This window comes from Ranitomeya imitator, chromosome 4, assembly GCF_032444005.1.
Source record: "Ranitomeya imitator isolate aRanImi1 chromosome 4, aRanImi1.pri, whole genome shotgun sequence".
In the NCBI taxonomy this organism is placed as follows: domain Eukaryota; kingdom Metazoa; phylum Chordata; class Amphibia; order Anura; family Dendrobatidae; genus Ranitomeya; species Ranitomeya imitator.
The window spans coordinates 208,425,965-208,440,213 of NC_091285.1; the positions used below are offsets into that span (position 1 = coordinate 208,425,965).

A 14,249-nucleotide genomic window follows, 5' to 3' on the forward strand; every position below is an offset into this window, starting at 1 on the left:
TAACCATTCTGCTGCCTCGCCAGAGCCGCCGCCTCGCCAGAGCCGCTGCCTCGCCCCTACCTTCTGCCTCTTCCCCACTATCCCATAGAATGTAAGTCTGCAAGGACAGGGTCCTCTCCCCTCTGTACCAGTCTGTCACTGTAAATTTGTTTACTGTAAACAATATCTATAACTCTGTATGTAACCCCTTTCTCATGTACAGCACCATGGAATTAATGGTGCTATATAAATAAATAATAATATAATGTCCATACAGTTCATGATGGGCCCCATAAGATGCTCCATACAAAATACGCCCCATATAATGCTCCATAAAATTTATGATGGGCCCATAAGATGCTCCATATTAAAATATGCCCCATATAATGCTGCACAAATGTTGATTATGGCCCCATAAGATGCTCCATAGACACATTTGCCCCATATAATGCTGCACAAATGCTGATTATGGCCCCATAAGATGCTCCATATTACAATGTGCCACATATAATGCTCCATACAGTCCATTATGGCCCCATAAGATGTTCCATATACAAATATGCCCCATATAATGCTCCATGCAGTTCATTATGGCCCCATAAGATGCTCCATATACAAATGTGCCCCATATAATGCTCCATGCAGTTCTTTATGGCCCCATAGATGCCCCATATACTGCTCCATGCAGTTCTTTATGGCCCCATAGATGCCCCATATAATGCTCCATGCAGTTCTTTATGGCCCCAGAGATGCCCCATATAATGCTCAATACAGTTCACTATGGCCTCATAGATGCTCCATATAACATTGTGCCACATATAATGCTGCTGCATTAAAAAAAAAAAAAAGACATACTCTCCTCTCGTCACTGCCCGCTGCTCCTCAGCGTCCCGTCTCTCCGCAGTGACTGTTCAGGTAGAGGGCGACGTGCACACTAATACACCATCGCGCCCTCTGACCTAAACTGCAGAGGATGTGGAAGACGAGGCGGTGGTGGAACGAGGAAAGGTGAATATGAAATACTCGCCTGCTCCCGGAGCTCCGGACGCGGTCACTGCATATCCCACGGTCTCCGGGCGCAGCAGCTTCTTTCCCTGTTCAGCTGTCACTGGTACCGCTCATTACAGTAATGAATATGCGGCTCCACCCCTATGGAGTGGAGTCCATACTCATTACTGTAATGAGTGGTACCAGTGAGTGACCTCTGAACAGGGGAAGAAGCTGCTGCGCCCGGAGACCTTGGGACATGCAGTGAGCGCCAGGAGCAGGTGAGTATGTGACCGTTGTCCCTCCCCTCACCTGCCGACCATGACTCGAGTATAAGCCGAGAGAAGCACTTTCAGCCCACTTTTTTGGGCTGAAAATCTCGGCTTATACTCGAGTATATATGGTAAATAGAGATAAAAAACCTTAAGTTGATATTGCTAGGTCAGTTTTACTTCACAATGATAGCCGTAAAAACAAAATTCTAAAATCAATGGTGGAATTGCTGGAAGTTTTTTTTTTTTTTTTTTAATCCCCCTTCACCGTTTCACTCCACTTTGAATTACATTTTTCAGTACGTTGTATGGTAAAGTGGTGTAATTGATAATTACTACTCCTCCTGCAAAAAAAAAAGCCCTGATTTGGCCATGTCAATATAAAACTGATTAAGATGTGGCTCTTAGAAGAAGAATAGAAAGAAACGAAAGCACCAAAATAAAAGATTTTCTTGGTCGGGAATGGATTAAAAGGAATTTGAATGCACATCCTGATTTATTTTTAATTGGTGTGAAATATTTAACATCATTGTTGCAGTACTCCTTACGCAGCCTTTTGTTTCCAAGGCCCATGGACCTATCTACTATAAAGAAAAACATTGAGACTGGTTTAATTCGCAGTACAGCGGAGTTCCAGAGGGACATCATGCTCATGTTCCAGAATGCTGTAATGTATAACAGTTCTGACCACGATGTCTACCACATGGCTGTAGAGATGCAACGTGATGTGCTGGAGCAAATCCAGGTACTCTTACTAGTGCGATAAATAAAAGAAATGTGCTAACCGTCTTTAATGTTATGAATAGTTGGAAGATGTTAGGTTGTATGTTTCCTCCGACATTCGGTTTCAGTCACGGGAGCGGAGCTGGTTCAGTCACCGATCCCGTGACTGAAAGTATGCAGAGCGGCCGCGGTAACCGAATCCCTGGCCGTGACTGACACTGGAACTACATTGAGACCGGCTGTCAGTCAGGGCTGAAGGGCTGTTACAGCTGCCGCTCTATATACTCATAGTGGTGACTGAATCGGTGCTGCCTCCCACCCCCATGACTGAAACCGAATGCTGGTGGGAATAAAACCTGCAGATTAACCTTGCTGTTGCTGGTGACAAGTTCACTTTAAGGGTATGTGCACACGTTGTGGATTCTCTGCGGATCCGCAGCGTTTTTTGAGGTGCAGAAACGCTGCAGATCCGCAATTGATTTACAGTATAATGTAAATCAATGAGAAAAAAAAAAGCTGTGCACATTTTGCGGAAAATGCACTGCGGAAACGCTGCGGTTTAAAAGAAGTAGCATGTCACTTCTTTTTTGCGGATCTGCAGCGTTTTTGTACCCATTCCATTATAGAAAACCGCAGGGCTAAGAAACGCAGCAAAAACGCACATAAAAATGCTGCAGAACCGCACAAAAAACGTGACAAATCCGCAGGTGCGTTTTCTGCCAGGAGAGGCAGAATCCGCACCAGAAATTCCTAAGCCTAATCCGCAACTTGTGCACATAGCCTAACATAGCACAAAAATGTACCAATAAAAATGCTAGCCACCCGGGCGTATAACGCATTCAATAGCTAGTGTGTGTAATAATATATACGGTATATAATATATGTTATAGGTGTATAGATTAATATCTTTTTTCTCGTATGTTAGCAATTTTTAGCCACACAGTTGATTATGCAGACGTCTGAATCTGGAATCAGTGCAAAAAGTTTGAGGGGCCGAGATTCCACACGCAAGCAAGATGCCTCAGAAAAGGTAATTTTATTTGAATGGATTGGAAATGAATTCAATTCTGTACATGTCCTTATCTAAAAACTATTTCTTAGAGAGGCAAATTTATTAAAGTTATATTTGGTTAACCTGTTTGGTAGCTACTTCATCCATCTTCTCACATTGGGTTTTACCCTGCTTTTCTAAAATCCCGGTTAGTAACCTTCCCTTAGCTGGACAAAAATACATTTTTAATGCCCAGTATCACTATATAACATAACATAATTGGACACGTTTGCTGTTGAAGACAGCATTGGTAGTTTGTCAGAATTGTAAAGTATATTTCAATAGTGCTTATTGCCAATCTGTGAAATACAAGTCCCCTCTATAATTTGTAAAGCGCTGCGGAATATGTTGGCGCTATATAAATAAAAATTATTATTATTATATTATTATTAAAGCGAGATCTCTCTCTTTCCACTAATCCTGTTAATAAGCTGTTACTGAATGGTTACATTTAAGGGGTTGTCCGCTAATGGAACACCCTTTCTCGACCCTCATGTTTGGCCCCTTTTAATAAAATAAAATCTTACTCTCCCCTTCCATCTCGGTTCTGAACCATCGGTGTTGGCACTAGCATTCCTGGGGCTCACGTGTGCTTGTTAGGTCACATGAGCCCTAATCCCAATCACCGCTGGCGTCACTGTACCCGTTTTCGAACATATACGTAATCAATAGGGAGTTAGGGCTGCGGCTGGCCACTACTACGCGGACTGTTTATATACGGTGTCTACTGCTCAGTAATGGACTTGGATTTCTTGTAGAAAAAGAAGAGACAAACTAGTAAAAATATAGGTTTTATTTTTTTTTTAATGATGAACAATCCAATTGTAACTCTTGACTAGCAAATTGTCAGACGTGTTCATACAGGACAAGAATTGTGAATGAAATAGTTGAATATCGTTAATTCGAACATTGTGTATTGTGTTCAATCTGAAGCATTGGTGTGTTCAATCTGCAAATCCCATAAGTGATACGATTTATTCTAAGTGTATGAATTCATAAAGTATTGTACAAACCTTTACTGTGATACTGTAAAAACAATAGTTCATCGATTTAATAAAGTGAAAATCTTTTTAGCTAATTATGAATATGTACTTGTTCCGATGCTCCAATTGCTATTGAACTATTGCTTTGGAACACGATTAACCCTATTTAGGATTTAAATTTCCACTTCTCCTTTTTGTCGGTCAACCGTTTCCATTTTGTCTCATGCAATTTCAAAAATTGAATGAATTATTTTGCTCACCTAAATGATATGCATGATGAACGAGCGTTTTTGTAAACATAGCTCGGTTGCTCAACCCATTCACACTACACAGTTATTGTGGACAATGGGTCGTTAGCGTTAGGATCTGACAGATTATCGACCAGTGTAAATGGGCCCTTACTCAAAACACACATTCAATCACTTTATTTACCAGTATTGGAAGAGCTGGCAGAGGGAATTTTTTTTTCTGCAACAGTTTTTCTGTTCCCATCTTCAGGCCTTATTTGCGGACTTGTCAATGAGAAATCAAGAGATAGTTTTGATTTGTCAGATGGCAATCATGGTATACACTTTGCTCTCTCCATTGATCTCAAGAGCACCAGTATCATGCTCTCCTAAGGGAAATTTAGTTGTATAAAAAGGGTTTATTTGCTGTTTAAAATTGACAGTGGAAAGTGAAACTTATTACGAAAAGGCTCATTTACTCATGAATCCTTCATCTCCACTACAGTGCATTCCTCCAACAGTCTCCGCCAGACCACCAGTGACCTGACTGGTGATGCAACTAATTGCCTTCAGAGCAGATGACTGTTACTTGGTACATTATCTCTTTTGTCACAGATCCTAATGCCATTGGGTTCTGATATCTGCTGTTAACCCTGTAATGTCGCTATTGATCTTCGATAGGGGCAATTAAGATGCCCATTCTGGGAGGGGTGTGGTGTTAAGTGCACCCATCACCATCTCGATCTCATCCTGTAAAGACAAAGCAGTGGCTGGACTTCATAGGAGACAATGATTTTTGCAATATACTGTAGTGTAGTGCATTGCGGTATATAAAGTAAGCAATTCCAAGTTCAAGCCACCACCTAAGGGGAATAAAAGTATTTGTTTAAAATTAAAGGTAGTTAAAACATAAAATACATTCGGACTGTGGATGTGGCAATAATGATGTGGCAATAACAATCTATTATTTAAAGTGGTTGTCCACTACAAGGCCACAGAGCACATCAGGGATGATCTCCACTTGCCTTCGTAAATCCACTTATCGGAGCTCCAGATATGGCCGTTAAAGCATTTCCAGCTCTCCATCGGAGTTATCTGAATCAAAGACTCTGATAACTCATTCAGCTAGCGATGTTCTGGGAAACAAAAAGCCTGTAAAATCAAATAGGGCAAAAAATGTTAATGAAACCCAATAGCAGAATTGTTTTGTACCCCAAGATGCATGTACTTTTAAGTTTAAAAAAAAATGCCTCTGATAGCCTTTATATCCTTCTATAATCATAATTGTGCTCAGTCATCACTGGAGCAATTGTAAGTTCACGAGTGACCTTTTGTTAGATAGGACTTGTATTTTGTTTTTGGGTTAGCAACAGAAGCCAGTACTAGAATTTTTGAGCCAACGCTATTAAATGTCTCTCAAAAAAGATGTGAAGCCACAATACTGAAGCCTTCCTTCCATTATATGAGATTATGGTCAGGAACCCTGGCTTCCTCTATTGCTTGTGTGTTGCCAGCTTCTTAATGTCTTGTGTCGGAGGAGAGTCTCCTTGGAATCTGACCTGTTTTTCTGTTTGTCCTTTAACAGGACAGTGTCCCCATGGGCTCTCCTGCCTTCCTTCTCTCTCTCTTTGTAAGTATTGAATGGCTGCATTGTATTGGAGGATATGTGTTTTGGCGCCCTCCGTCCATCCATTACAGCAGTTTGACAATGTAATCAATATACTTTGCTAAATGTTATTAGGGTACGGCCACATGAATAAAGTCCCCATGTGTGGGCGAAAACGGCAGCAAAAAAATGGTAATGGCCACATGATTTTGCAGCTGTTTTAACCACAAAATCATGTGACCATTAACATTGACTGTTAAAGAGGATGTCCCGAGAACGCAGCTCATAAACTGTGAGAAGTGTCTAATCGCAGGGGATTTCACTGCTGGGAAACTCATTGATGAGAGCAGACTGCGCTGTGCCCTGTTTAGTACAGCAGCTGTCATACAGTTAAAGTTTATAACGGTCTGACGGACAGAATGCTCTGTAATTTATGCTAAGTCCCATTGACTTTAAAGGGGTTGTCCACTACTAGGACAACCCCTTCTTGATGAAAATGTTTGGCCCCCATAGAATAATAAAGCCTACACTTGCCTCCCTTGCCAGTGTTGGCACTTGCTGGGGCTCTCATGCGGTTGTTATGACGTGACGCCGGCGCCCAATTAGTACTGGCATCACTGTCCCCGTCTTTGGACAAATTGAACATGAAGAGGAAGTCTGGGCTGCAGCTGATCTCGGACTTCCTGCTCAATTCGACAGGAGGTGGGAACAGTGAATCCAGCGCTGATTGGGTGCCGCTGTCATGTTTCACGACAGCAGCATGGTAGCCCCTGGACCCCGAATGCCGATACCGTGGGAATGGCGCCAATACGAGCGGTGAGCATAGGCTTTATTTTATGGTGGCCAAGCATGGGGTATGAGAAGAAGTTGTCCAAGTTTTGATTAGTGGGGGTTGCAACGGTGGCAGACACTTACAACTTAATCTGTGGCATGGTGACAGGTTGTGGTTTTGGGACAGCACCTTTAATGGCTATTGTGGCCACATGCGTGGCCATACCCTAACTGTCTGCTTTGTGTCCCCTGTGCATCGCTTCCTTATTGCTTCTTTCTGTCCTTCAAACTGATATTTGTTTGTGAAAATTGTCCTAGGTCAAAATAGCAAGGTTCCATAGTTTGATATCTAGTGCATGATGACAAAAATGTGTTCATTCCACAGTTAGTGTGTATTCAGTAAGTTCACCAGTTCAGAGCTTGTGACAGGGTTAGAACAGCACTAAGATGAGAAGGCAGAAGGTCACTGCTTAGTGTCTCAGGTATGTGACTTTCTAATTGTATCGGGGCGTGAATTATAAAATCTGTTAGACATACTGTAGGTTATTGCAAAACTTATGCTCATGTTTATACGGACACTTATTTATTATTTCCTATTTAACAGGATGGAGGCACGCGAGGCCGACGCTGTGCAATTGAAGCTGATATGAAGATGAAAAAATGAGGCATCTGCTACTTGCAATTCCTAGCAATGGCTGCTAAATATGATGCGTAATATTTGATGTAGTTTGGTGTTGTCTTTGGAAATTTAGATTATGAACCCCCAGTATCTGGGTTTCTTAGTGCATTTCTGTTTGCCCTGCCTTCCATGAAGTAGCGATACAAGCAGTATTGATTATTGTAAATATGTATAGCAAGGTTGCCATCCAGAAAAGCAATTCTTGTATATTATTTTTTTGTTTAAACTAAAAGTGGGACCAAAAAAAGAAAAAACATGTCTTCTCTTCTCTTCGGGAACTCCTTAGTCTGGGTTTTGAAAAATTCAGCAAAACTGTAGCAGTGATTTATGTGGAATTTTGTACTAGTGCAACATACAAAAGTAATTTTTAATAGCTCAGGAGGAGATGTCAGTGTTATTTTGTTTTCATCAGTTTAATGCATGTTGAAGAGAATCGTGAGACATTCAAAATGTTGAAAGAAGTTTTTAAGTAAATTTTCATCTGAACATTTGTAGGGTCATATTTTCATACATCGTGCATCTATGTGATATAGATGTAATACCAGAAACGTCCCATAGAAACGAGTGACACTGGGTGTGAAAATAAGACAACCAATCTGCTTTCTTAGGTACGCTAATCGTGTTTCAAGTGGTTCCCTAAAGTCATCCCTGCGGTTTATGATGTCTGCTATGTTACCAGTGCTTTAGCCAATAACTTGGCTTTGTGGCTCTGCTCGAGTTGCCGGCACGAGCCTCCGGGCTTATTGGCAACAGACAAGAACAGATGCTGGCAGAAGTGACAGAGACTCTGCACTGAACCTGGGAGGATGAGTAGAACAATTGCAGCCAGAGGTTTTCGTGAACTAAAAAATCATCCTTTCCAAGTTAGAAATTAATCAGAATACTATAATGTTCTTCAGATTTAATGTAATGACGGTAGTAGATCGTGAGGAATATATAGGTAGTTGTCTAAATATCTTGTTTTATTTTGGTAAGAGATCTGCAGTTTCTTTGTCAAAAGCAGTATGGAGAGTGTCACACAAAGTTGTAAGATAGGGCAGGTATCGACATTTTTTTATGACATTTGTAGAAATATCAATTTTAAAGTGATTTTCATTTCTTTTGCATGTTCTGTTTTTTGTTGATGACTACAAAATAAAGGCGTTATGTTTGGAAGTATGTTAATTGTGGATGAAGGTTATTGAAAAAGAATGTATTGAAAGTGGTGCATACAAAATATTACTAATGTGCAGGATTACCTGAAAATTTATGCTGGCTTCTTCCTTCAATTTTATGATCCACCGGACCAACTTGGGACTCTACTATGAAGACGTTTTCACTGAATGATTGAAGTCTTTCCGCACAGTGCTTATATACTGAGAATTGTAAGGGTAGCTGATGTTTGGATGTGAAGTCTACCGTAGAATAATCAACTTAGATTATTCCCCTCAAGAACCTTGACATGTACTTGTATTTATATTTTTATTCATCACAGTTAAGACCAGAGTTGTCTCACTTACACGTTAGGTCATCTTTTAGCATAATTACTAAGGTTAAGCAATGATGGTGCTCTTTCTAAAGTTGCCCAGCTCCACCAATGTCAATGCATCTGCAAGTTCTTGGAATCCGCTGCTATGCCAATGAATTGCTCAGATATTTACAACATGCTGTAAATATGTGCGTGAAGAGCGCATCAGGTGTATTTGTTGGCACCTGCCTACACAGGCCAATCATCAATGAAAAATGGCATTCTGATGCCTAGTAATGGGCGGAAATCCCTGTTGAGAAAGCACAGGTAAGCAAAGGTTCAGCAGACAAGCAAAGTTGTGGGCATGAAGCTGCAAATAAATTTTGTTTCAGTTGTAACTCTCAGATAAACGTGTTGTTTTTATGTGATAGTGTTAGCCATAGCATAGCTGTACCTCTAATAACTAGTAAAATGGCTTTGACCCTGTTTCATTCAAGGAATATTGTAAATTCCAAAATACCGTATATTTGCTGTTTCAACATTTTCTGTGTGACATGGTTGCATTTGGCATGGGCATTTTTCATTCTATCAATTTGACATTGTCAGCCAGATCTTGCTACAGATGGATCTGGATAAGTTGGAAACTTGGGCTGAAAGGTGGCAGATGAGGTTTAACAATGATAAATGTAAGGTTATATACACATGGGAAGAAGGAATCCATATCACCATTACACACTGAACGGGAAACCACTGGGTAAATCTGACAGGGAGAAGGACTTGGGGATCCTAGTTAATGATAAACTTACCTGGAGCAGCCAGTGCCAGGCAGTAGCTGCCAAGGCAAACAGGATCATGAGGTGCATTAAAAGAGGTCTGGATACACATGATGAGAGCATTATACTGCCTCTATACAAATCCCTAGTTAGACCGCACATGGAGTACTGTGTCCAGTTTTGGGCACAGTTGCTCAGGAAGGATATAATGGAACTAGAGAGAGTACAAAGGAGGGCAACAAAATTAATAAAGGGGATGAGCGAACTACAATACCCTGATAGATTAGCGAAATTAGGATTATTTAGTCTAGAAAAAAGACGACTGAGGGGCGATCTAATAACCATGTATAAGTATATAAGGGGACAATACAAATATCTCGCTGAGGATCTGTTTATACCAAGGAAGGTGACCGGCACAAGGGGGCATTCTTTGCGTCTGGAGGAGAGAAGGTTTTTCCACCAACATAGAAGAGGATTCTTTACTGTTAGGGCAGTGAGAATCTGGAATTGCTTGCCTGAGGAGGTGGTGATGGCAAACTCAGTCGAGGGGTTCAAGAGAGGCCTGGATGTCTTCCTGGAGCAGAACAATATTGTATCATACAATTATTAGGTTCTGTAGAAGGACGTAGATCTGGGGATTTATTATGATGGAATATAGGCTGAACTGGATGGACAAATGTCTTTTTTCGGCCTTACTAACTATGTTACTATGTTGGTAGACTGAGAGATCTCTAAAAAACCCTTGTAGTGGTAAAGTAATTCTGTTTGACCACTGGGACATAACTCTCCCTATGAAGCAGTTCAGCAATATGGCTATCCCTCCTGCTGCCTTATGTGTTGTGACCTGGCTTTGCTTGTTGGCTCATGCCTCGTGGCCTGACTTGGCCTGCCTCTGAGCCATTGCCTCTTCCCACAGCTAGGGGCTATCCGTAGATAGCAATAGTCTGATTTGGTAGAATCAGACATTGAGGTGGGATCCAGCCAGTCTTATACCGTTCAGTAGAAGAATACTCTGAAATCTGGCAAAGCCAGTGAAGTCCAGTCAATGCCTCTTTGATTAGGTGAGCAAGTTGACACGTAATCTGGAAAGACAAGTCAAGGCACAGTTTATACTCCTAGTTTGGAGTGAGAGAACCGTGATGTCTGCTCTAAATCTGATGAGCTGATGAATCGATGGATTAAAGCTTCTTTCCTCTCAAACAAGTACTGTCTATGAAGGTTATTCTTGGTGAGATGAATACCTTTTAAGAATACTGATGTATTCTGATTGTTACAAACAAAAGACTACAACAGCTCTCTGTATGTTCTAAGATGTATGCAAATGCTGAAAATAAGAAACATCAACTGCATTCCAACTATATAGAATAGACTTCCAAAATGAATGTATTTAATGCACAAATTGGCCAATTCATGTGTGCCCCACCACTCCTAAAAAGAGGCACTCTTCTTTAATGGATCCATATATCTGCAATTTATCAAGTGTCCTTCACTCGAGCTAAAAGTCTACACATTTATAGGGCAGATAGGATCCAGTACAGTTTGGGGGCTTAGTACGACGTCTGTTTTTTCACATGCGAAGACTCAAAATTTGAACTATTTGGTTGTAACAGAAGGCAGATTGTTTGCTGAAGGACTGGATATTTGTACAATAATGAGTGTCTACAGGAAACAGTGAAGCATAGTAAAAGTTCTTTGCAAGTTTGGGACTGCATTTTGGTAAATGATTTGGTAAATTTGTCAGGATTCACAGTGTCGTCAATGCTGAGAAATACAAGCAAATTGGAGGCATCTTATTGGCTTTAAATTGTTTCTGCAGTAGGATAGAGACCTCAGACACACAGCCAATGTCATTAAGAACTATCTTCAGCATGAAGAGCAAGGAGTCATGGAAGTAATGCTATGGTCCCCACAGAGCCCTGCCTGCTCCCAACATCATCGAGTCTGTGTGGGATTACAGGGAGAGACGGGTTTGTGCAAACCTAAATCCACATAAGATCTGTTAGTCCTTCAAGGTATTTGGGACCACTTCCCTGCTTATTTCCTCCAAAAGCTGTGTGCAAGTGTATGTAGCAAAATTATTGCTTTTTTGAAAGCAAAGGGTGGTCACAACAAATATTGTTTTGATTTAGATATTCTTTTTGTTAATTCACTTTTTTTTTTAAATCAAATAACAAAAACTTCTATTTTGAAAGCATTCATACATTACCTAAAACTTTTGCCCAGTACTGTGTGTTTGTGTGTGTTCCAAAGATAGTTATATTTAATAACTTAATATAAGGGAACTTTGACTTTTCTATATATCCACAGAAGAGACTGCTTAAAGGACATGCAGATGCCACAAGGAGCCTTGAATATAGATGCAAAACTGATGGTTCAGTTTTATTTTCTTTCTTAACCAGTAATACCATTTTTGGCTTAGATGCCATCAGCTTCAACCTGAAGAGTGGATAAGCTTTGGCAGGGGCAGAGAAGAAAGCCCAGGCTACCGTATATTATGTAGACGAATACATTTATTAAACGTTAAATGTTGAGCAGTGATTTTTTATTTTATTTTTTCTCTTAGTAGCGGCTTTTATAAGAACCATCCTACAGGCCAAATAATAGTCTAATCTTCATTTTAGCATTTTCATATTAAAGGTTTTCTGTTAAGGAGTTTTCTATTTTTGTGTAAGTAAAAAAAAAATTTGAATAATAAAAATATGCAACTATCTCATTATAATGTTTGCTTGAATTATTGAGTTTGTCCGAAAAAACGCTGATAGCATTTTCACTTGTTTTCTTATATTATACGAGATGGGTGAGATTACATTTTATAGTGAGACTGTGATGCCTTTTCGTACAAATACAGTGTGTCCATAAAGTCATGGTGCACTTTTGACCAGTCAGTGGAAAGCAACAAAAACAATAGAAATGTGAAATCTGCTCCAGATAAAAGAAAAACTCTCCCAGTTTCATACCTATTCAGTGCAGTTCGATGTGGGCTCCATTTGTTGCCCTACATACATCCAAGCGATAGCATAAGCTCGTTGTTGCATGATGTCACAGACCTGGCAGTGTACTAATCAGAGTTCAGTTTATCACGGGTTAATCTGACTAGGGGCTCAGCAACAGCTTAAATGAGTTTGCTGTTTGATTGGTTCTTATCTCTCCTCATGAACAGGTCTGATATGATTGGGATAGAGAAAGGGCGCCAAAATGTAAACTATAAAAGTGCACCATGACTTTACGAACACACTGTAGTTATTTTGTAAACCAATTTATATTTTTTAAGTTTGAAAATGTTTTGTAAATCTTCCAATAATCTCTACAATGTTTGCAGAATGTGCATTAGATATAAAAATACAAGTTGTACATTATTTTGCAGAAAAAAATCCCACTGGCAATGGAAAACTTTTTGTAAAGTGAATAGTATATGTCTTTTAAATATAATGTAGTCAACACGTGTTTTGAATATGTAAGAAAGAAACAAGTTATATGTGGAGATGTGTTAGACCTTGAAATCCTTATTTAATCTTTCTTTGGAGTTTCAGAGTACAACATTCAGTTCAAATGACTCTAACGCAGATGATGAGAGTTCTTTTCGTGGCCACTCGCAGGTATTTAATTTGAGGTGTCATAGGATATAACAGTAACTGAGTGTGAGCTGTCTGTTTTCCTAGTTCAAAGGTAATGTGTATGTATTGTTTTCTAACGAAAACCAAATCCTAAATATATCGATATAGAAACTGTGAAATCAACATTTATTTTTAAATATTTTTGCCAAAAACTTTATTAAAAGTGAATATGCCATCAGTTATAGTTTAACCCCTTAATCCCATATGACGTACTATCCCGTCAAGGTGCCCTGGGACTTAATTCCCAGTGACGGGATACTACGTCATATGCGATCGGCCGCGCTCACGGGGGGAGCGCGGCCGATCGCGGTCTCAGCTGACATCCGGCACTATGTGCCAGGAGCGGTCACGGACCGCCCCCGGCACATTAACCCCCGGCACACCGCGATCAAACATGATCTCGATGTGCCGGCGGTATAGGGAAGCATCCCGCAGGGAGGGGGCTCCCTGTGGGCTTCTCTGAGACCCCCGCAGCAACGCGATGTGATCGCGTTGCTGTGAGGGTCTCCTTACCTCCCTCCCTGCAGCAGGCCCGGATCCAAGATGGCCGCGGCATCCGGGTCCTGCAGGGAGGGAGGTGGCTTACCAAGTGCCTGCTGAGAGCAGGCGCTTGGTAAGCCTGCAGTGCTCTAAGTCAGATCACTGATCTGACAGAGTGCTGTGCAAACTGTCAGATCAGTGACCTGTGATGTTCCCCCCTGGGGCAAAGTCAAAAAGTAAAAAAAAAAATTTCCACATGTATTAAAAAGAAAAAAAAAAAAAAAATCCTAAATAAAGAAAAAAATATATATTATTCCCATAAATACATTTCTTTTATCTAAATTTAAAAAAAAAACAATAAAACTATACATATTTAGTATCGCCGCGTCTGTAACGACCCAATCTATAAAACTGTCCCACTAGTTAACCCCTTCAGTGAACACCGTAAGAAAAAAAAAAAGTCAAAAAACAACGCTTTATTATCATACCGCCGAACAAAAAGTGGAATAACACGCGATCAAAAAGACATATAAATAACCATGGTACCGCTGAAAACGTCATCTTGCCCCGCAAAAAACGAGCCGCGATACAGCATCATCAGCAAAAAAAAAAAAAAGTTATAGTCCTGAGAATAAAGCGATGCCAAAATAATTATTT

At 40.4% G+C, this 14,249-nt stretch overlaps 1 protein-coding gene across 7 annotated transcripts in view; it reads left to right on the plus strand.

Annotated features, from left to right (window-relative positions):
* The window catches only part of BRD8 (bromodomain containing 8), a 76,888-nt gene extending 68,452 nt beyond the window's left edge, over positions 1-8,436 (plus strand). For 6 of the 7 annotated variants that reach the window (XM_069764344.1, XM_069764340.1, XM_069764342.1 and 3 more), the window contains 4 exons: positions 1,806-1,983; positions 2,887-2,991; positions 5,808-5,852; positions 7,204-8,436. In XM_069764344.1, coding sequence (XP_069620445.1) covers positions 1,806-1,983; positions 2,887-2,991; positions 5,808-5,852; positions 7,204-7,263 — 388 coding nt within the window. In that variant the 3' untranslated portion in view covers positions 7,264-8,436. The remainder of the gene's footprint in view (positions 1-1,805; positions 1,984-2,886; positions 2,992-5,807; positions 5,853-7,203) is intronic. The other variant, XM_069764346.1, reaches the window with a different exon arrangement.
* Positions 8,437-14,249: the final 5,813 nt, after the last annotated feature.